Genomic DNA, 13,567 nt, shown 5'->3' with positions numbered 1-13,567 from the left:
GAGCGCGCGCGTCATGTTGTGACTCCACGTGGCTCTCATTGTTCCTGCAGCATGGAGCTCATGAGGCGGCCTGAGCAGGCCTTTGCACCTGGCCAAAACACATTATGCATCTATAGATCTACTCCTTCTACGTCTTTCCTAACAGGCATCCCCCTCTTTGCCAATCCATCCTTGACCTGCCCGATCTGCACCTCCCCTCTGTGGAATATCCCCGCTGCGAGCGCCGCCTCTGTCCCCGTCTTTTCAAACACCTCCTCAAAGTCCGCCACCGACCCCGCCCCACTACTCGTCACCACCGGGATCGACACCGCGCCCTTGACCAGCCTGACCAGATCGAGGTCAAAGCCAAGACCCGACCCGTCCCTATCCACCGAGTTGAGCAGAAGCTCGCCTGCGCCCAGCTTTTCTACTCCCCGCGCCAACTGGATCACGTCTATATCCCGTACGGCCCGCCCGCCTGAAATGGTACATTGGTACCACCACGCCTTGCCCTTTTCTTGGTCTTTCGTACGTGTTGTGGACGTCTCGCCGGTAATGACACAGTCGCGGTGTTTTGGGTCAAACTTGTCCAGCCAGTCCGGGTCCGAGGTGTCGATATAAACTCGCTTGGGGTCTATCGAGACGACGACCGCCTGGGCGCCGTACCCAGCCGAGATGGTCTCAATGGCGGTCTTTCCCGTCAGGCCCAGACCCTGCGCCTCCCGCTCCAGCAGCTCTTCCACCGCAAAGACCGCCTCCGAGCCGATCGACACCTTGTCCGCCCCGCTTCGGAAGTATGCGCCCGCTACTTCCAGCGCTGACCGCTTGGTTCCATCCGGGTCAACGGTATCCTTGATACCACCGCCGACCGTGAGAGGGACGAAGACCGTCTCTGCCGCCGCACGGACAACCTCCAGCATAGGCTGATCGAGGAGCGCCGAGGACCGGAACGAGGTGATGTTGAGGAAACACACCTCGTCCGCTCCTTGCTTGTAGTACTTTTGCGCCAACTCGACAGGTTTGCCGAGATTCCGTACGCCCCGGTCTGATGACTTTTCACGGACGTCGTATTGGTCGCCTTTGGTGACCACGAGGTCCCCATTGTCATTGGAGCGGACGTCCAGGCAAGCGACGATACGGTTGGTGAGGCCAGTGCCGGACGAGCGGGCGGATTGAGGCGGGCTGGGGACCCAGCTACCGATAGGAGGAGAAGGCGAAGAGACGAGGGATGTGGGAGCTTCCAGCCAGCGACGGAGGAGGTCGAGCCCGGCCGGACCTGACTTCTCGGGGTGGTACTGTGTCCCGTAGACGTTTCCGTATCTGACCGACGAGATGAATGTTTCCGAGCCGTACCGGGTAAGCGAGTAGACGTACTTGCTCACTTCCGTCTCTTCTTTGGGGACGATTCCCGCGAAAGAGTGGACAAAGTAGTAATCCTCGTCCAGCATCAATCGCTCTTCCCCCTGATCTCCCCACGCCAGCCAGGTATCGTTCCACCCAATGTGCGGCACGGTCTTGCCCCGCCCATCCCTCGTACCGTGCGTGTCTGAAGAGTCGAACCTGGTGATTCCGTACGGGACAACGCCGAGACCTTTGAGATCCGGGGATTCGGTAGAGGAGGCAAAGAGGACCTGGAGCCCGATACAGATACCAAAGTAGGGTCGGCCGGAGGCAATGTAGGCTTTGAGCGGTTCAAAGAAGCCAGACTTTTGGAGGGAGGTGATCGCTTGTCCGAAGGCGCCGACGCCAGGGAAGAGGAGTTTCTAACAGTAAGCTAAATCGTAGACTACGGGGTGAACTCACCTCGGCCTTGTCGAAATCCTCGACCGACTTGATCCACTCGAATTCCCATCCCAGCTTTTTTATCGAATTGGCAAGACTGCAAGTCAGCACAAGGGATGTATGAGAGGCTAGAGGAGCAGCCTGATGAGGTCGATGTAGGGTGTTGAACACCTGAATGACACCGAGCAGTCGGGATAGGTGGACATGCCAAATTTCGACAGGTCGCAACTCACCTTCTGACGTTGCCTGCCCCATAGTCCAGTATGTACAGCTTTGGCCGCGTGGATGCAGAGTGACCGCTCGGCTGAGGGACTTCAGGTGTGGGAAGTACAGGATCCATGTTGAGGTAGGTAAGGTAGAAAGGAGGAAGTCAAATGTACAATGTCGAGTTCGGCGACTTTTCAATCTTGGATCTTCTCCATAATCGAGTCGGCCTAAGCTCAGCACAAGCCACAAGCCCAAGTCAGCCTTCGCTAGTTACGGTGGCTTCGCTGTGGCTTCACCGTGACAGCTAGGGCAACCTGAGGCGCCAATACGCCATCTATCTACCAATGGCTACATGCAATCACCAAGCTAATCCTTATCCTTCTTGTCCTTTGATGCTTTGCTCTGCGCCCTCTGCCTCATCCTCCCCCATACCGTTCCTGGCTTGCCCTCCTGCCCCTCGTCCGCATCTGCACCTGGACTTTCCCCTTCCACTTCTCCCGCATCTTCCGCTGGTCTGTCTCTCGCTGGGAGATGGCTTTTTTGCGACACCTTTGGCTCCTCCCATACCGGCCTCGGATTAAAAATCGCCTCGATGATCACGTCAGCCGGTTGCTCGTTGACGCCCATGAAGGTTTGATGCTGGGCCAGTCCTCGCCGGCCATGATGCCGAACATACAAGGAATGCCTGTGATGAGGGGAGACCTTGCGGAGGTGATAGGGATTCAGGAGGTGGTCCGTGTTTTGCGTAGGAGTGGGATGGTCGTCTGGCTCGCCTGAGGCTGGTCGGCCCTGCACTGACACGCCGAGGGTAGATGGATGACGGGGCATGGGAGTTGGAGGTCCACGATTGGCGTCGGAGGGTTTGAGATGGTGGTCGTAGCTCGTCTTGGCCGGAGCTAGGGAGGTCTTGGATGGACCGGGAATGGAACCGACCAGCGAGGTGGCCGAGCGAGCGGGAGCGGGTACGTTTGCGGATGCTGACGAGCCCGACGAAGAGCCGGACGAGTTGCGGACGAGCTCGTGTAGTGCCGGTTGGTCGTCACCGACCAAGTCTCGAACGCCGGTAACATGATGTCCGTCCTCCAGCGGGGGGCTACCATTAGCTCTGCCTGGAGTGAGACTTACGCTGCCCAATGTGTATCGCCCCCGATCTGCTTGACCTCAATCATAACCCTGATCCGCGCATTCGTCTTGCACCCCGCCAGCAAAAACATGCGGTGCACCTTGCCCCTCCCTGCGAACTGCGCAAAGTCCGAGTGCACTGTCCCATACAAGGTCTTGCCCTTGTGCTTCTCCCTGCCTTCGCTCGCCTGCCTGTCGGGGTGGCGCTTTGCAACGTGCACCCCGTGCATGACCGACAAGGCATCCTTGTTCATGCCGTTCGGCCCGTCGCTCAAAGTCGACCCCTGGACCTCGTAGATGCTGAGTTTGAACCCCGACTCCGAGTCCCGTCCTCCGCCGAGGAGCGGCGCCTGCTCGCTCTTGCCCGGCGTCGATACGCCAGACGCAGAGACGGGCTTGCCGAGAGGGATTTTGATGGTGTGATGGATGGTGAATTCCTTCCAGTTGACCGTGTACTGGTGGAGGCTGCTAGGGGGAGTGCTGCCTTTCCGATGGGGGCTGGACGTAGCGTCCGAAGCGGTGCGACGGGCAGAGGACGTGGAGAGGATGCGTGAGCGTTTTGGCTCGGGAATGGTCTCTACTGAGCGAGCGGTGGCGGAGCGGGTGATGGTGGGTGGTCGCATGAGGGGGAAGTCGCCTCGACCGGGCACGGGGTCGAGCAGGGTTGCGGCGGAGGGAGTGGTACCTGACCGGGTCGCAGGGAGATTGGACCTAGGAACTACCGCTTCGTCGTACAGCTTTCGGCTCGGACGTGGAGCTGTCTCGCCAAAGTAGACGACGCTCGAGGCAGCTGGACTGCTCTTGTCCGAGCTCCCGGTTTCTCCACTGTCCAGGCTGTTTTGCCGCTTTCGTCCACCAAAGATTTCGGGCGGAGGGAGTAGCTCTGGGCTCTCGGTCACGGGGTGCTCGGTGGAGGGTGTGACGGGGCTAGAGTCCGGGCCGATACTCTGACGGAGAGGCGTAGGGTCGGTGGGCTTTTTGATTGCACGGGGCGAGGGCGGATTGGAAGCCGCGGGAGAGATGGTGAGGGGAGAGAGGGTGATGCCGAGCCCGCTGATGCTGCTGCTGGAAGAGCCGGCGGATGACGGGAGAGAGTGCAGGGAGGCAGAGGAGGCGCTCGCCGCGGGGCCTTCAGTTGTCTTCATATTGGGTAGACTCGGCTGTGTGCGTAGAGCAACTAAGGTCAGCTCTCTCCAGCCACCGACTCACGAGCATCCTTCCCATGCGGTCTCCTCCCGTTGATCTGCCACTCGGTCATAAACTCCCCCTGCATCTGCGGCACCTGCTGCAGCTCCTCGATGGTCATCTTGACCTGGAAGATGGCATGTTTGGGCTTGTCGACCAGCCCCCGCACCCAGCCACGGAGAGACTCGGTGCTCATCTCCTTGGGCACGGTGTGAGCGACAAGGGGTTGGCGAGGGCGAGAGGGGCCGGCATCGGCTGAGCCGTGAGAAACGAGGGATAGGGAAGAGGATGCCATTGTGCTGGGAGGATGGCGGAGGGGGTTGAGTCGAGAGATGAAAATTATAGTTGGCTCGCAACCCGCCACGCCGGCTTAAGTCTCTGAAGCAACGGCACCTCCGTCGATATTACCGAGTGACGGACATGATTATGTGCAAGAGCTGTCTGTCTGGGGTGGATATCCCCAAAACCTGCACTCCTCGTGGGGTAGTGTGTGTGTGCGTGTGGGTCAAAGGAAGGCCTGGCGGACCCGTGTTTCAGCTGCACGTGCTGATCAGGCACGAGCTGCAGTGCAGCAGAGCGGACGGGAGGATGCCGATGAGTTGAGGGCAGGGAGAGGCAGGGAGCGGATGAGGGAGCAAGAGCGAGAGGGGAGGATGGCGTGGTAGTGCAACACGAAAGGTCGATGTCAGCTCTGTAAGAGGGGGCCGAGGATGGAGACGATTTTGGCCGAAGACCGAAGTGACGTCGTGGTCCGAAACCTTACCACATGCCTCCAGCAGCCGAATTTAGACATCGCCTACATCACCCATCATCTCAGCAGCTAGCCGCTTATAGAAGCCATGGAGCATCGCTTCACCGACCGACAAACTAGTATAAAACAACATCTGCGGGTATCAAGCACAACGATGGGGTTATAGGAGAATAGGGACGAAGATGGCAGACTCTTTAGGAACTTCTTTGCCCGTCGGCCCCGGTCATAAAAGCGCGATCCATAATCATCTATCTAGTACAGACATCCTGCAGACCCTTCCGACTATATTATATAATAGCTCCCCCACTCTCTACTCCTGCCTACTAAGATTCTGCATCTGTACCAATTCGAACTGAGGCGTCAGCTGCATTCCGCCAAACTCGGGGCCAACTCACATAAGCTCCCCTCTTCGCCAATAACTCCGCGTGCGTTCCCTTCTCTGCGACCCGTCCCTCGGCAAAGCAGTAGATGATATCCGCCTTCTGGATAGTCGATAGTCTGTGCGCAATAGCGATCGTCGTTCGTCCCTTGGCCGCCCGGTCGAGGGCATCCTGTACCACCCGCTCGGACTGCGAGTCCAATGCCGAGGTAGCTTCGTCCAGGAGCAAGACCTTGGGGTTTCGGATGAGTGCACGGGCAATGGCAATTCTCTGTTTTTGGCCGCCGGAGAGCTGGGAGCCCTTGCCTCCGACCTCGGTGTCAAAGCCATCAGGTAAGGAGACGATAAAGTCGTACTGAAAGTCAGCTTGTTCAGATGACATGCTTACAATGTTGGCATCCTTGCAGGCCTTGATGATCTCCTCTTCGGTCACCTCCTGCATCGGCTTGTTGGCTCCGAGAAGGATGTTGAAGCGGACACTGCCAGCATAGAGGGTCTGGTATCAGCCAAGCTTTTAGTGCGAACTCACAGGCTCCTGCGAGACCAGTGCCATCTGACTTCGGTAACTCGACACGTTCAAATCCTTGATATCCTGACCGTCGAGTGTAACCTTGCCGACCAGAGGATCGTAGAAGCGCTCGAGCATCTGGACCGTGGTGGACTTGCCGCATCCACTCGGTCCGACGAGCGCGACGTACGTCCCCGGCGGAACGTCGATGGTGAGGTCGCGCAATACTCGGACGGACGGACGGGAAGGGTATCGGAAGTGGATGCCTTCCATGCGGATATGGCCTTTGACGTCGACGGGGTTGAGGTGGATACCGTCAGTGGTGAGCGAGTCGACCTCAGGGGCGTAGTCGTGCATCTGGAAGATGGAAGCGGCGGAGCCGTTGGCCTTGGACGCGTCGGGGACAAAGGTGAAGACATTTCCGGCTTGGAGTGCGGCGAAGACCTGGAGTCAGCTCGACCCAATATAGTAGACTGTTGTGGACAACGGGGATGTGTCGGACAAGAGGGTCGCTTGTCTCATCCGGCGTATTTCACATCCCGCTCTCTTCTCTCTTGTCGCCTTTTGTCCCTCATCGCTTTTCTCTCCCGACGAGGAGCGAGGTTCTACCTCACCCCCGCTCATGGCCACCTAGCCATATGTACTGAAGACTTCCTCTTCTCTTTTCCTCCAGCCCTGCTTTCGCACTCGCGTCGGTCCAAGATTAAGGGACTGTACTTACGACTGAAGTCAGGACGGTAAAGAAGGCGGCGGTGGTGATGCGCCCCTCGATGATCCAGAGCGAGCCGATATAGAATACCAGCGCGATGATGAGGAACGAGACACCCTGACTGGCAGCGTAGAGGGCTTGCGACTTGAGAGCACCGTTACTGCCATCAGCCCTATCTCAAAAAGTACTCACAAGCTGACCCGCATCGGCTCTTCCAATGCCTTGGAGTAGATCCGGTCCATATCGTCCTCCCTCGTCAGCGCAGCGACGGTCCTGACCGCTCCAGCAGCTTCAGAAGCGAGATGAGCCGACGCGGCGTGGATCTTCTTCATACGTTGATCCTTGAGGACGACGACCTTGAGCCGGATATAACCGCCGGAAATGAGGAGGGGAATGCACGCGATACCAATCAAGGCGAGGACTGGGGTCAGCCAAACCCAAGACGAACTTACGTGGAGAGTAGATCAAGCCAATAATGCACCCGCCAACTACGGTGGAGATGGACTGGATGATCGTGCCGAGCGTAGGACCAAAGAGACCTTGCACCTTTTGCGGCCAGTCCGCAATGTTACTGGTGACAGCTCCGGTCTATCGTCAGCCTAGCCTACCAGGTGAACCTACAGAGTTCTTTTCCTCGTCAAACCACTCGATATCGTGCTTTAGCGTGGACGAGAAGGCCAAACTCCTGAGCTTGGCGGTCAAGTCCCATCCGGTACGGGAGAAGCAGAGGATCTGTACAAAGCCGACGATGGCCGCTGCGATCGACGCGATAAAGTACCAGCGACTATTGTCAGCTAGTCCCGGATTTGACTTACGCTTTGACAGTGAGATTCTCCCTGAGCTGATTGGTGTCGGTCGTTGCAAAGTCCTGCAAGGCCTGACCAAAGAGAATGGCAAGAGCGGGATAGACGAGACCGTTGAGGATAGCGCCGATGATACCAAAGATGTAGAGCCACTTGCCGGTCCGGTTGAGCTTGATGAGGCGAGCGTAAAGCTTGGTGGCGGATGGGATCCGGTCTGCCGATTCCTCCTCCTCGATCCGCTTGGCCTGGACGGCCTCCATCGCCGCCGAGGCGACGGACCGGCCGGTAGTGGCTCGACCGAGACCGGGAAAGTTGACCTTTTCAGACATGGGCGATCCGACGACCTGCTCGTCGGCCTCCATCTCGGCCGTCATGTCCGCCACCTGCGCCAGCTTCTGGGTTGACACGAGCATGGCATAGGGTCCCGTCTCGTCCGCGAGGAGGTCATTGTGGGTGCCCTGCTCGAGGATCTCACCTGACCCCATGACGATGATGTTGTCGGCGTCCTTGATGGTAGAGAGACGATGCGCGATAGTGATGGTGGTCCGACCGCGGGACGCCTTGTCCAAGGCATCTTGAACGATACCTTCAGACTGCGTGTCGAGCGCTGAGGTGGCTTCGTCGAGGAGCAGGATGCGCGGGTCCGAGACGATCGCCCTTGCAATCGCTACGCGCTGCTTCTGACCGCCAGAGAGCAGCATCCCCCTCTCCCCGACGTTGGTCTCGTAACCATTGGGTAGTTTGGTGATAAAGTCGTGAGCATTGGCGTCGATACATGCCTGCTGAACGAGTTTGAACTTTTCCTCGTCGCTGGCATTCTCCCATTTCGATCCGATGAGACCGTGCTCAACGTTGCCGCGGACCGAAGTGGCGAAGAGAGTGGGTTCTTGAGAGACCAGGCCTGAGGTCAGCAGGGCCAAAAGTAAACGTACCAATTTGCTGCCGTAACCACTTGATATTGAGGTTCTTGACATCCCGCCCGTCCAGCATGACCCTACCCTCAATAGGATCGTAGAATCGCTCGACCAGGCTGACGACAGTACTCTTCCCCGACCCACTAGCACCCACCAACGCCACCGACGCGCCAGCGGGGAATTCGGCCGAGAAGCCTTTGAGGATGGGAACGTTGGTCCGCGAGGGGTAGTGGAATTTGACGCCCTCAAACGTGATGACTCCCTCGACCGAGTCGGGCTTGAGACCGTCTGTACGCGAAGAGTCGATGAGGGATTGACGGTCGATGGTGTCGTAGAGCTTGGCAGCGGCAGCCTTGCCCTTGGAGATGGAGGTCATTTCGGGAGCGAGCAGGGCGATGGAGAAGGAGCCGATGAGGATGGACATGAAGACGTTGATGACGATCCCGACGTCTGCCAGGCCTTGCGAGACGAGTATACCACTGACATTAGCGGTGTTTTAGGAGGACTTACCCAAAGAAAAAGGCCAGCGCATAGGCCGAGTAGATGGACCAGACTAAAGTCAGCTCGACCTGTGCTTGAACTTACACATGATGCTCAGACCCGTAGCCTCGATGATGCTTCCCTTCCTCCCCATGACACGAGCCTTTTCAATCATTCCATCGAAGCGCTTGCCAATGACCAAGCTGGTCCCGAATGCGTGGATGGTCCGGACACTGCCAATGACCTCCTCGGCGAGCGTTCCCGCGTTGGCGACGTACTCGAGCGAGCCGACGGTGTACTTGGAGATGGCCGTAAACATGATGAACCCAGCGACCATGATGACCGGCAGGATGGCCGAAAGCGCAAGGGCGAGACGCCAAGACCGGGCGTAAGCAAGGGCGAAACCAGTGACAAAAGTGGCGGCAAACATGGTCGCGTTGGCTACTTTTCTAGGGGTCAGCCATGCCAAATAATGACCTACTCTGAAGTTCCCTCTTGGACCAAATGACAATCCGTCTGGATCCTTGTCGCCACCTCACCCGCACCGAGATCATCAAAGTAGGCAATCTCCTGCCTCAACACCGCCCGCAAGTACGCCTCGCGTAAGCGCTTCGCGTTGAGCTCTCCCGTATAGTTCCAGATGAACATGTACAGGTAGGTACAGACAAACATCCCGAGACCGATCGCGACGAGGTAGAGGGCATTCTTGCCCGAGTCCGATCGAAGCTCCGCCTGAGCGTCCGAGAGTGCCTGTAGGGTGCGGGCGTTGATCCCCTCGGCGGCGATTTCCTGCGCGATGATTGAGAATTGGGTGAATGAATTGGTGAGCCGGCCAAAGATGAGGGTCATGAGCGGTTGGGTAGCGCCGGCTGCTGCTGCTAGGAAGAGACCGATGATGTCAAGCATTATCTCGAATTTGGTTGCAAAGCGGAAGAGGGCAAAGAGCGAGACGGGAGGGAGCGTATTGAGCTCGTCTTCCTTGTCCTTGCCCTTCTTTGCCGCTGCATCCTTGTCCTTTTTGCGAGCGAAAAAGCCCCTCTTCTTGGGCTTTTCGCTCACCGACGCGGCGTGCTTCTCCGAAAGATCCGTGGAAGATGGCGACTCCTTCTTCTGGGACGCCAACTGAGCGGCGACCTGAGCATCCTCTCCTTTGAGGTTGGGGTGATCATCGGACGAAGCAGATGAGGTGGCGTGGAGGGTAGGAGCGGTTGATGTGGATGTGGAGGTGACAGGGGGAGGGGCGTGGAGACTGCCGATCGCGCCAGGGAGGGGGATACCGACCGGAGGGACGGTCAGCTCGGACTGAGCGAGCTGACGCTCATCCTCGGCGAGGTGTTCTTCCCGCCTTTCCGCATCGGCGTGGGATGAGGGATGCCCGGATGGGTTGGGAGGGGCGATATCAGCCATAGTGTAGGGTGTATCGAAGGTGTGCTTGAGGTTTGTGAGAGGCGATAAGCGCGTGTTCGGGCTCAGATCGATGCCCGAGTTGCGACTTTCGGTGGCGATACCCAGCTCCTTTATACCGCGAGTGCTGCGTGTGAGCTGCGGACTGTTCGCAGCTGGCCAAGACGGATGTGTTCACAGACAAGATGCAGTATCAAACAAGGTCCTATTCCAAACTTCTCATGCACTGACGAGGCGTATCGGCCGATGCCAAGTTGCTCCGCGTGAGCCAAAAGCGGGCGCCGGTTTCGGATCCGCAAAAACAGCCCGCGGACCGCCGCGGAAGGGGTGAGAGCTGTAGATCGCAGCTGTGGCGGTGTCGCAGTGGTAGGTCGACCCCTGCCTGTCGCAGTTCCGCAAGCTGACAGCTGGGGTGCGCTACATAGTCTCGACGCAGCGAACTACATCCGCATATTGCTAATCGCGTATCACTATGCAACTAGCTGCAACACCGTTCTGATGACAAGCCTGTACATTGGACGATCTGCTTCTGACGTGACCCTTCGTATACCCTGCTAACTCCCTACTTTGACGCCTTGACCTTGGCGATAATGTCGTCAATCACGCTTGGCTCAGCCACTGATGACAAGTCTCCCAGCTGGTCCGCCTCTCCCGCCACAATCTTCCTCAATACTCGGCGGACGATCTTTCCGGACCGAGTCTTGGGCAGGTCGTTGACGAGGTACTACAAGTCAGCGGCCGCTCAGCATACTACAACTTACAATCTTCTTTGGCGCGGCAAATGGCCCAATACTCTTCCTGACCTGAATCGCCATCTCCTTGTTGAGCGCCGCGGGGTCGATATTGTCCTGGTCGAATTCGGGCTTCATGCAGACAAAGGCGTAGACGGCCTGACCAGTGATGTCATCGTGTGATCCGACGACGGCGGTCTCGGCGACACCCTTGTGAAGGATCAGAGCGGACTCGACCTCGGCTGTGGATAGACGATGACCGGAAACGTTGATCACATCTGAGATCAGCTCAGCCCAACTGGTAAACTCACCGTCCACACGTCCCTTGATCCAGATGTACCCGTCGGAATCCCTCGCCGCACCGTCTCCAAAGAAGAAGTACCCAGGGTAGGGCTTCATGTACGTCTCGAGATACCGCTTGTGGTCCTTGTAGACTGTACGAGCCAAACTCGGCCAGTGGTCCCGAGCGACCAATACACCCTCGACATCATTCCCCTTGAGCACCTCACCGGATTGGGGGTCGATGATTTCCAGGTCGTACCCAAAGCATGGGAAGGTGGCGGATCCGGGCTTGGTGCTGATGGCTCCGGGAAGAGGAGCGACCGCGTGCGAGCCGGTCTCGGTCATCCAGTACGTGTCGACAATAGCGCACTTGTTTTTCCCGGCAATGTCGTTGTACCAGTGCCATGCTTCCGGGTTGATGGGTTCACCGACCGTACCGAGGACGCGGAGGGAGGAGAGGTCGTGCTTCTTGACGTGCTCCTCGCCGAGACGCCGGAGAAGACGGATGGCAGTGGGCGCAGTGTACAGCTGGGTAGCCTTCCACTTGTCGACGAACTCCCAGTAGCGCGATGGGGTAGGGTAGACGGGGGTAGATTCGAACACGGTCGTAGCGACACCGTTGGCGAGGGGACCGTATACAATGTAGGTGTGACCGGTGATCCATCCCACATCAGCCATGCAGGCGAAGCGGTCTCCGGGGTGAACGTCAAAGACGTACTTGACAGAGAGGAGGGCTTGGAGGATGTAGCCGCCGGTAGAGTGGACAACACCCTTGGGTTTGCCGGTAGAGCCAGAGGTCTGGGTAAGCTCAGTCAGCAGTCGGACTTACGTAGAGGATAAAGAGGGGGTCTTCCGAGTTCATAGGCTCGCATGGGCAGAATGGCTGGACCTTGTCGCACTCGTCGTGCCACCACGCGTCCCTGCCCTCCTTCATGTTGACCTTGCCGCCAGTGCGGCGGAGCACAAGGACGTGCTCGACGAGGGGGCAGCTTTCGAGCGCATTGTCGACGACTATAGTGTGAGCTTGCGCGCGCGGGATGGAGGGTTGACTTACTGGCTTTGGTGGCGATGGACTTGCCGCCTCGCCTTCCCTCACTACTGGTCAGCGCTGCTGCAACGTCTGGACCTACTCGGTGGTGATCAAAACTCGGCAGTCACAGTCATTCACTCGGTCGCGAAGACTCTCCGCACTGAATCCAGCAAAGACGGCCGAGTGGACCGCTCCGATACGCGCGCAGGCCAAGAATGCAGCCGCTGCTTGCCAGGTCATGGGAAGGCTAATGTCAGCCCTGAATTTGCTCAGACCTACTAAATGCTGACAGTGTCGCCCTTCTTGACGCCCCACTCCTTGAGCACGTTGGCGACTCGGCATGTCTCCTGCATGAGCTCCTCCCAGCTAATCTCGCGCCCCTCGGAAGGCTCGTCCGCCTCGTAGATGATGGCAGTGCCTTTGGGGTCCTTGTAAAAGTGCCTGTCGAGACAATTGTAGGCGGCATTGAGCGTTCCTTCCGGGCTGCGGGTCAGCTCGCGTTGCCACCGGCAACAGCACACTCACAACCACTGTACATCTCCCGCCTCAAAGCCACCCGCTCGCACCGTCTTGAATGGCGTAAACCAGCTCAGCTCCTTCTCCGCCGTCTCCTTCCACCACTTGTCGCTGTCCGGACCGACCGTCTTCTCGTACTCGCTGAGGTAGGCCTTGTAGTCGGGGCCAATGTGGGGCTTTGGGTATTCACCATCGCCCTGGAGACGAGGGGGAGGGGGAAAGACGTCGTTTGCCTCGTCAACCGAGTCGGGGAGACCGTGTACTTTGCCCATTGTTGATGTTGTCTGTGGATAGGTGTATGGTTGATGCTAAAGAGGGTAGTCGTGTAGGTGAGCTATATAGTGAGCGGAGAAGCTGACCTCGGCGTCGGTGACTCCGCCTTCCCCACTTTTGGCTAACCCTGAACCTAAGCTTCGGTTACTACAAGTATCCGGCCGCAATGGCCCGGCCTTCGATCATTCAGCCGCTACTGTAAATCCGGAATCAGATCGGCGGACAAGAGATCCGGACAATTACGGCCGGATTGCCGTAAGCCCTCATGAGGGAGCGATTATAACGGAGAGCGTCGAGCTGCGTTGCTCACACCATATCGCCTGCTGCGCATGTAAGAGTACCACTCCAAGAGCCCAGCAAGCTCTGGGGTGGACAGAATGAATGTCTTTGACCAGCTCTTTGCAGGAAGCCGAGCATGGGCTCGATGTCGAACCTAGATTTGAGTCCGTGCGACCGTTGACGAGGAATGTTCGCCCGCGTCCCGCGGCCTGGAATTTTGCCCTTACCTCTCC

General features: G+C 58.1%; 4 protein-coding genes across 4 annotated transcripts; all 4 read right to left on the bottom strand.

Moving 5' to 3' along the window:
* Positions 1-110: 110 nt before the first annotated feature.
* On the bottom strand, positions 111-2,101 carry MKK02DRAFT_34562 (imidazoleglycerol phosphate synthase; the record flags this gene model as incomplete). The annotated part of the gene is made up of 3 exons (XM_053088970.1): positions 111-1,742; positions 1,783-1,858; positions 1,995-2,101. The coding sequence occupies 3 exons, from the start codon at positions 2,099-2,101 to the stop codon at positions 111-113; spliced, it is 1,815 nt and encodes a 604-aa protein (XP_052943415.1).
* A 233-nt stretch (positions 2,102-2,334) lies between these two features.
* MKK02DRAFT_28436 (uncharacterized protein) lies at positions 2,335-4,570 on the bottom strand (the record flags this gene model as incomplete). Its single annotated transcript, XM_053087552.1, has 3 exons — positions 2,335-3,061; positions 3,094-4,267; positions 4,300-4,570. The coding sequence occupies 3 exons, from the start codon at positions 4,568-4,570 to the stop codon at positions 2,335-2,337; spliced, it is 2,172 nt and encodes a 723-aa protein (XP_052943414.1).
* Positions 4,571-5,336: 766 nt separating this feature from the next.
* On the bottom strand, positions 5,337-10,226 carry MKK02DRAFT_18118 (putative multidrug resistance protein 1; the record flags this gene model as incomplete). The annotated part of the gene is made up of 13 exons (XM_053085896.1): positions 5,337-5,378; positions 5,422-5,760; positions 5,794-5,901; positions 5,935-6,357; positions 6,635-6,782; positions 6,815-7,043; positions 7,075-7,210; positions 7,244-7,406; positions 7,438-8,326; positions 8,358-8,818; positions 8,850-8,892; positions 8,925-9,268; positions 9,301-10,226. 13 exons carry the CDS (start codon positions 10,224-10,226, stop codon positions 5,337-5,339), a joined length of 4,251 nt encoding a protein of 1,416 aa, XP_052943413.1.
* A 559-nt stretch (positions 10,227-10,785) lies between these two features.
* MKK02DRAFT_34560 (uncharacterized protein) lies at positions 10,786-13,054 on the bottom strand (the record flags this gene model as incomplete). The annotated part of the gene is made up of 8 exons (XM_053088969.1): positions 10,786-10,947; positions 10,985-11,232; positions 11,266-12,034; positions 12,066-12,247; positions 12,291-12,331; positions 12,367-12,513; positions 12,546-12,749; positions 12,792-13,054. The coding sequence occupies 8 exons, from the start codon at positions 13,052-13,054 to the stop codon at positions 10,786-10,788; spliced, it is 2,016 nt and encodes a 671-aa protein (XP_052943412.1).
* Positions 13,055-13,567: the final 513 nt, after the last annotated feature.

Source organism: Dioszegia hungarica (genome assembly GCF_025882075.1).
Source record: "Dioszegia hungarica strain PDD-24b-2 chromosome Unknown MKK02contig_16, whole genome shotgun sequence".
Classification (NCBI taxonomy): domain Eukaryota; kingdom Fungi; phylum Basidiomycota; class Tremellomycetes; order Tremellales; family Bulleribasidiaceae; genus Dioszegia; species Dioszegia hungarica.
The sequence above is the reverse complement of the archived record's forward strand: the minus strand, read 5'-3'. Positions and strand labels throughout refer to the sequence as shown.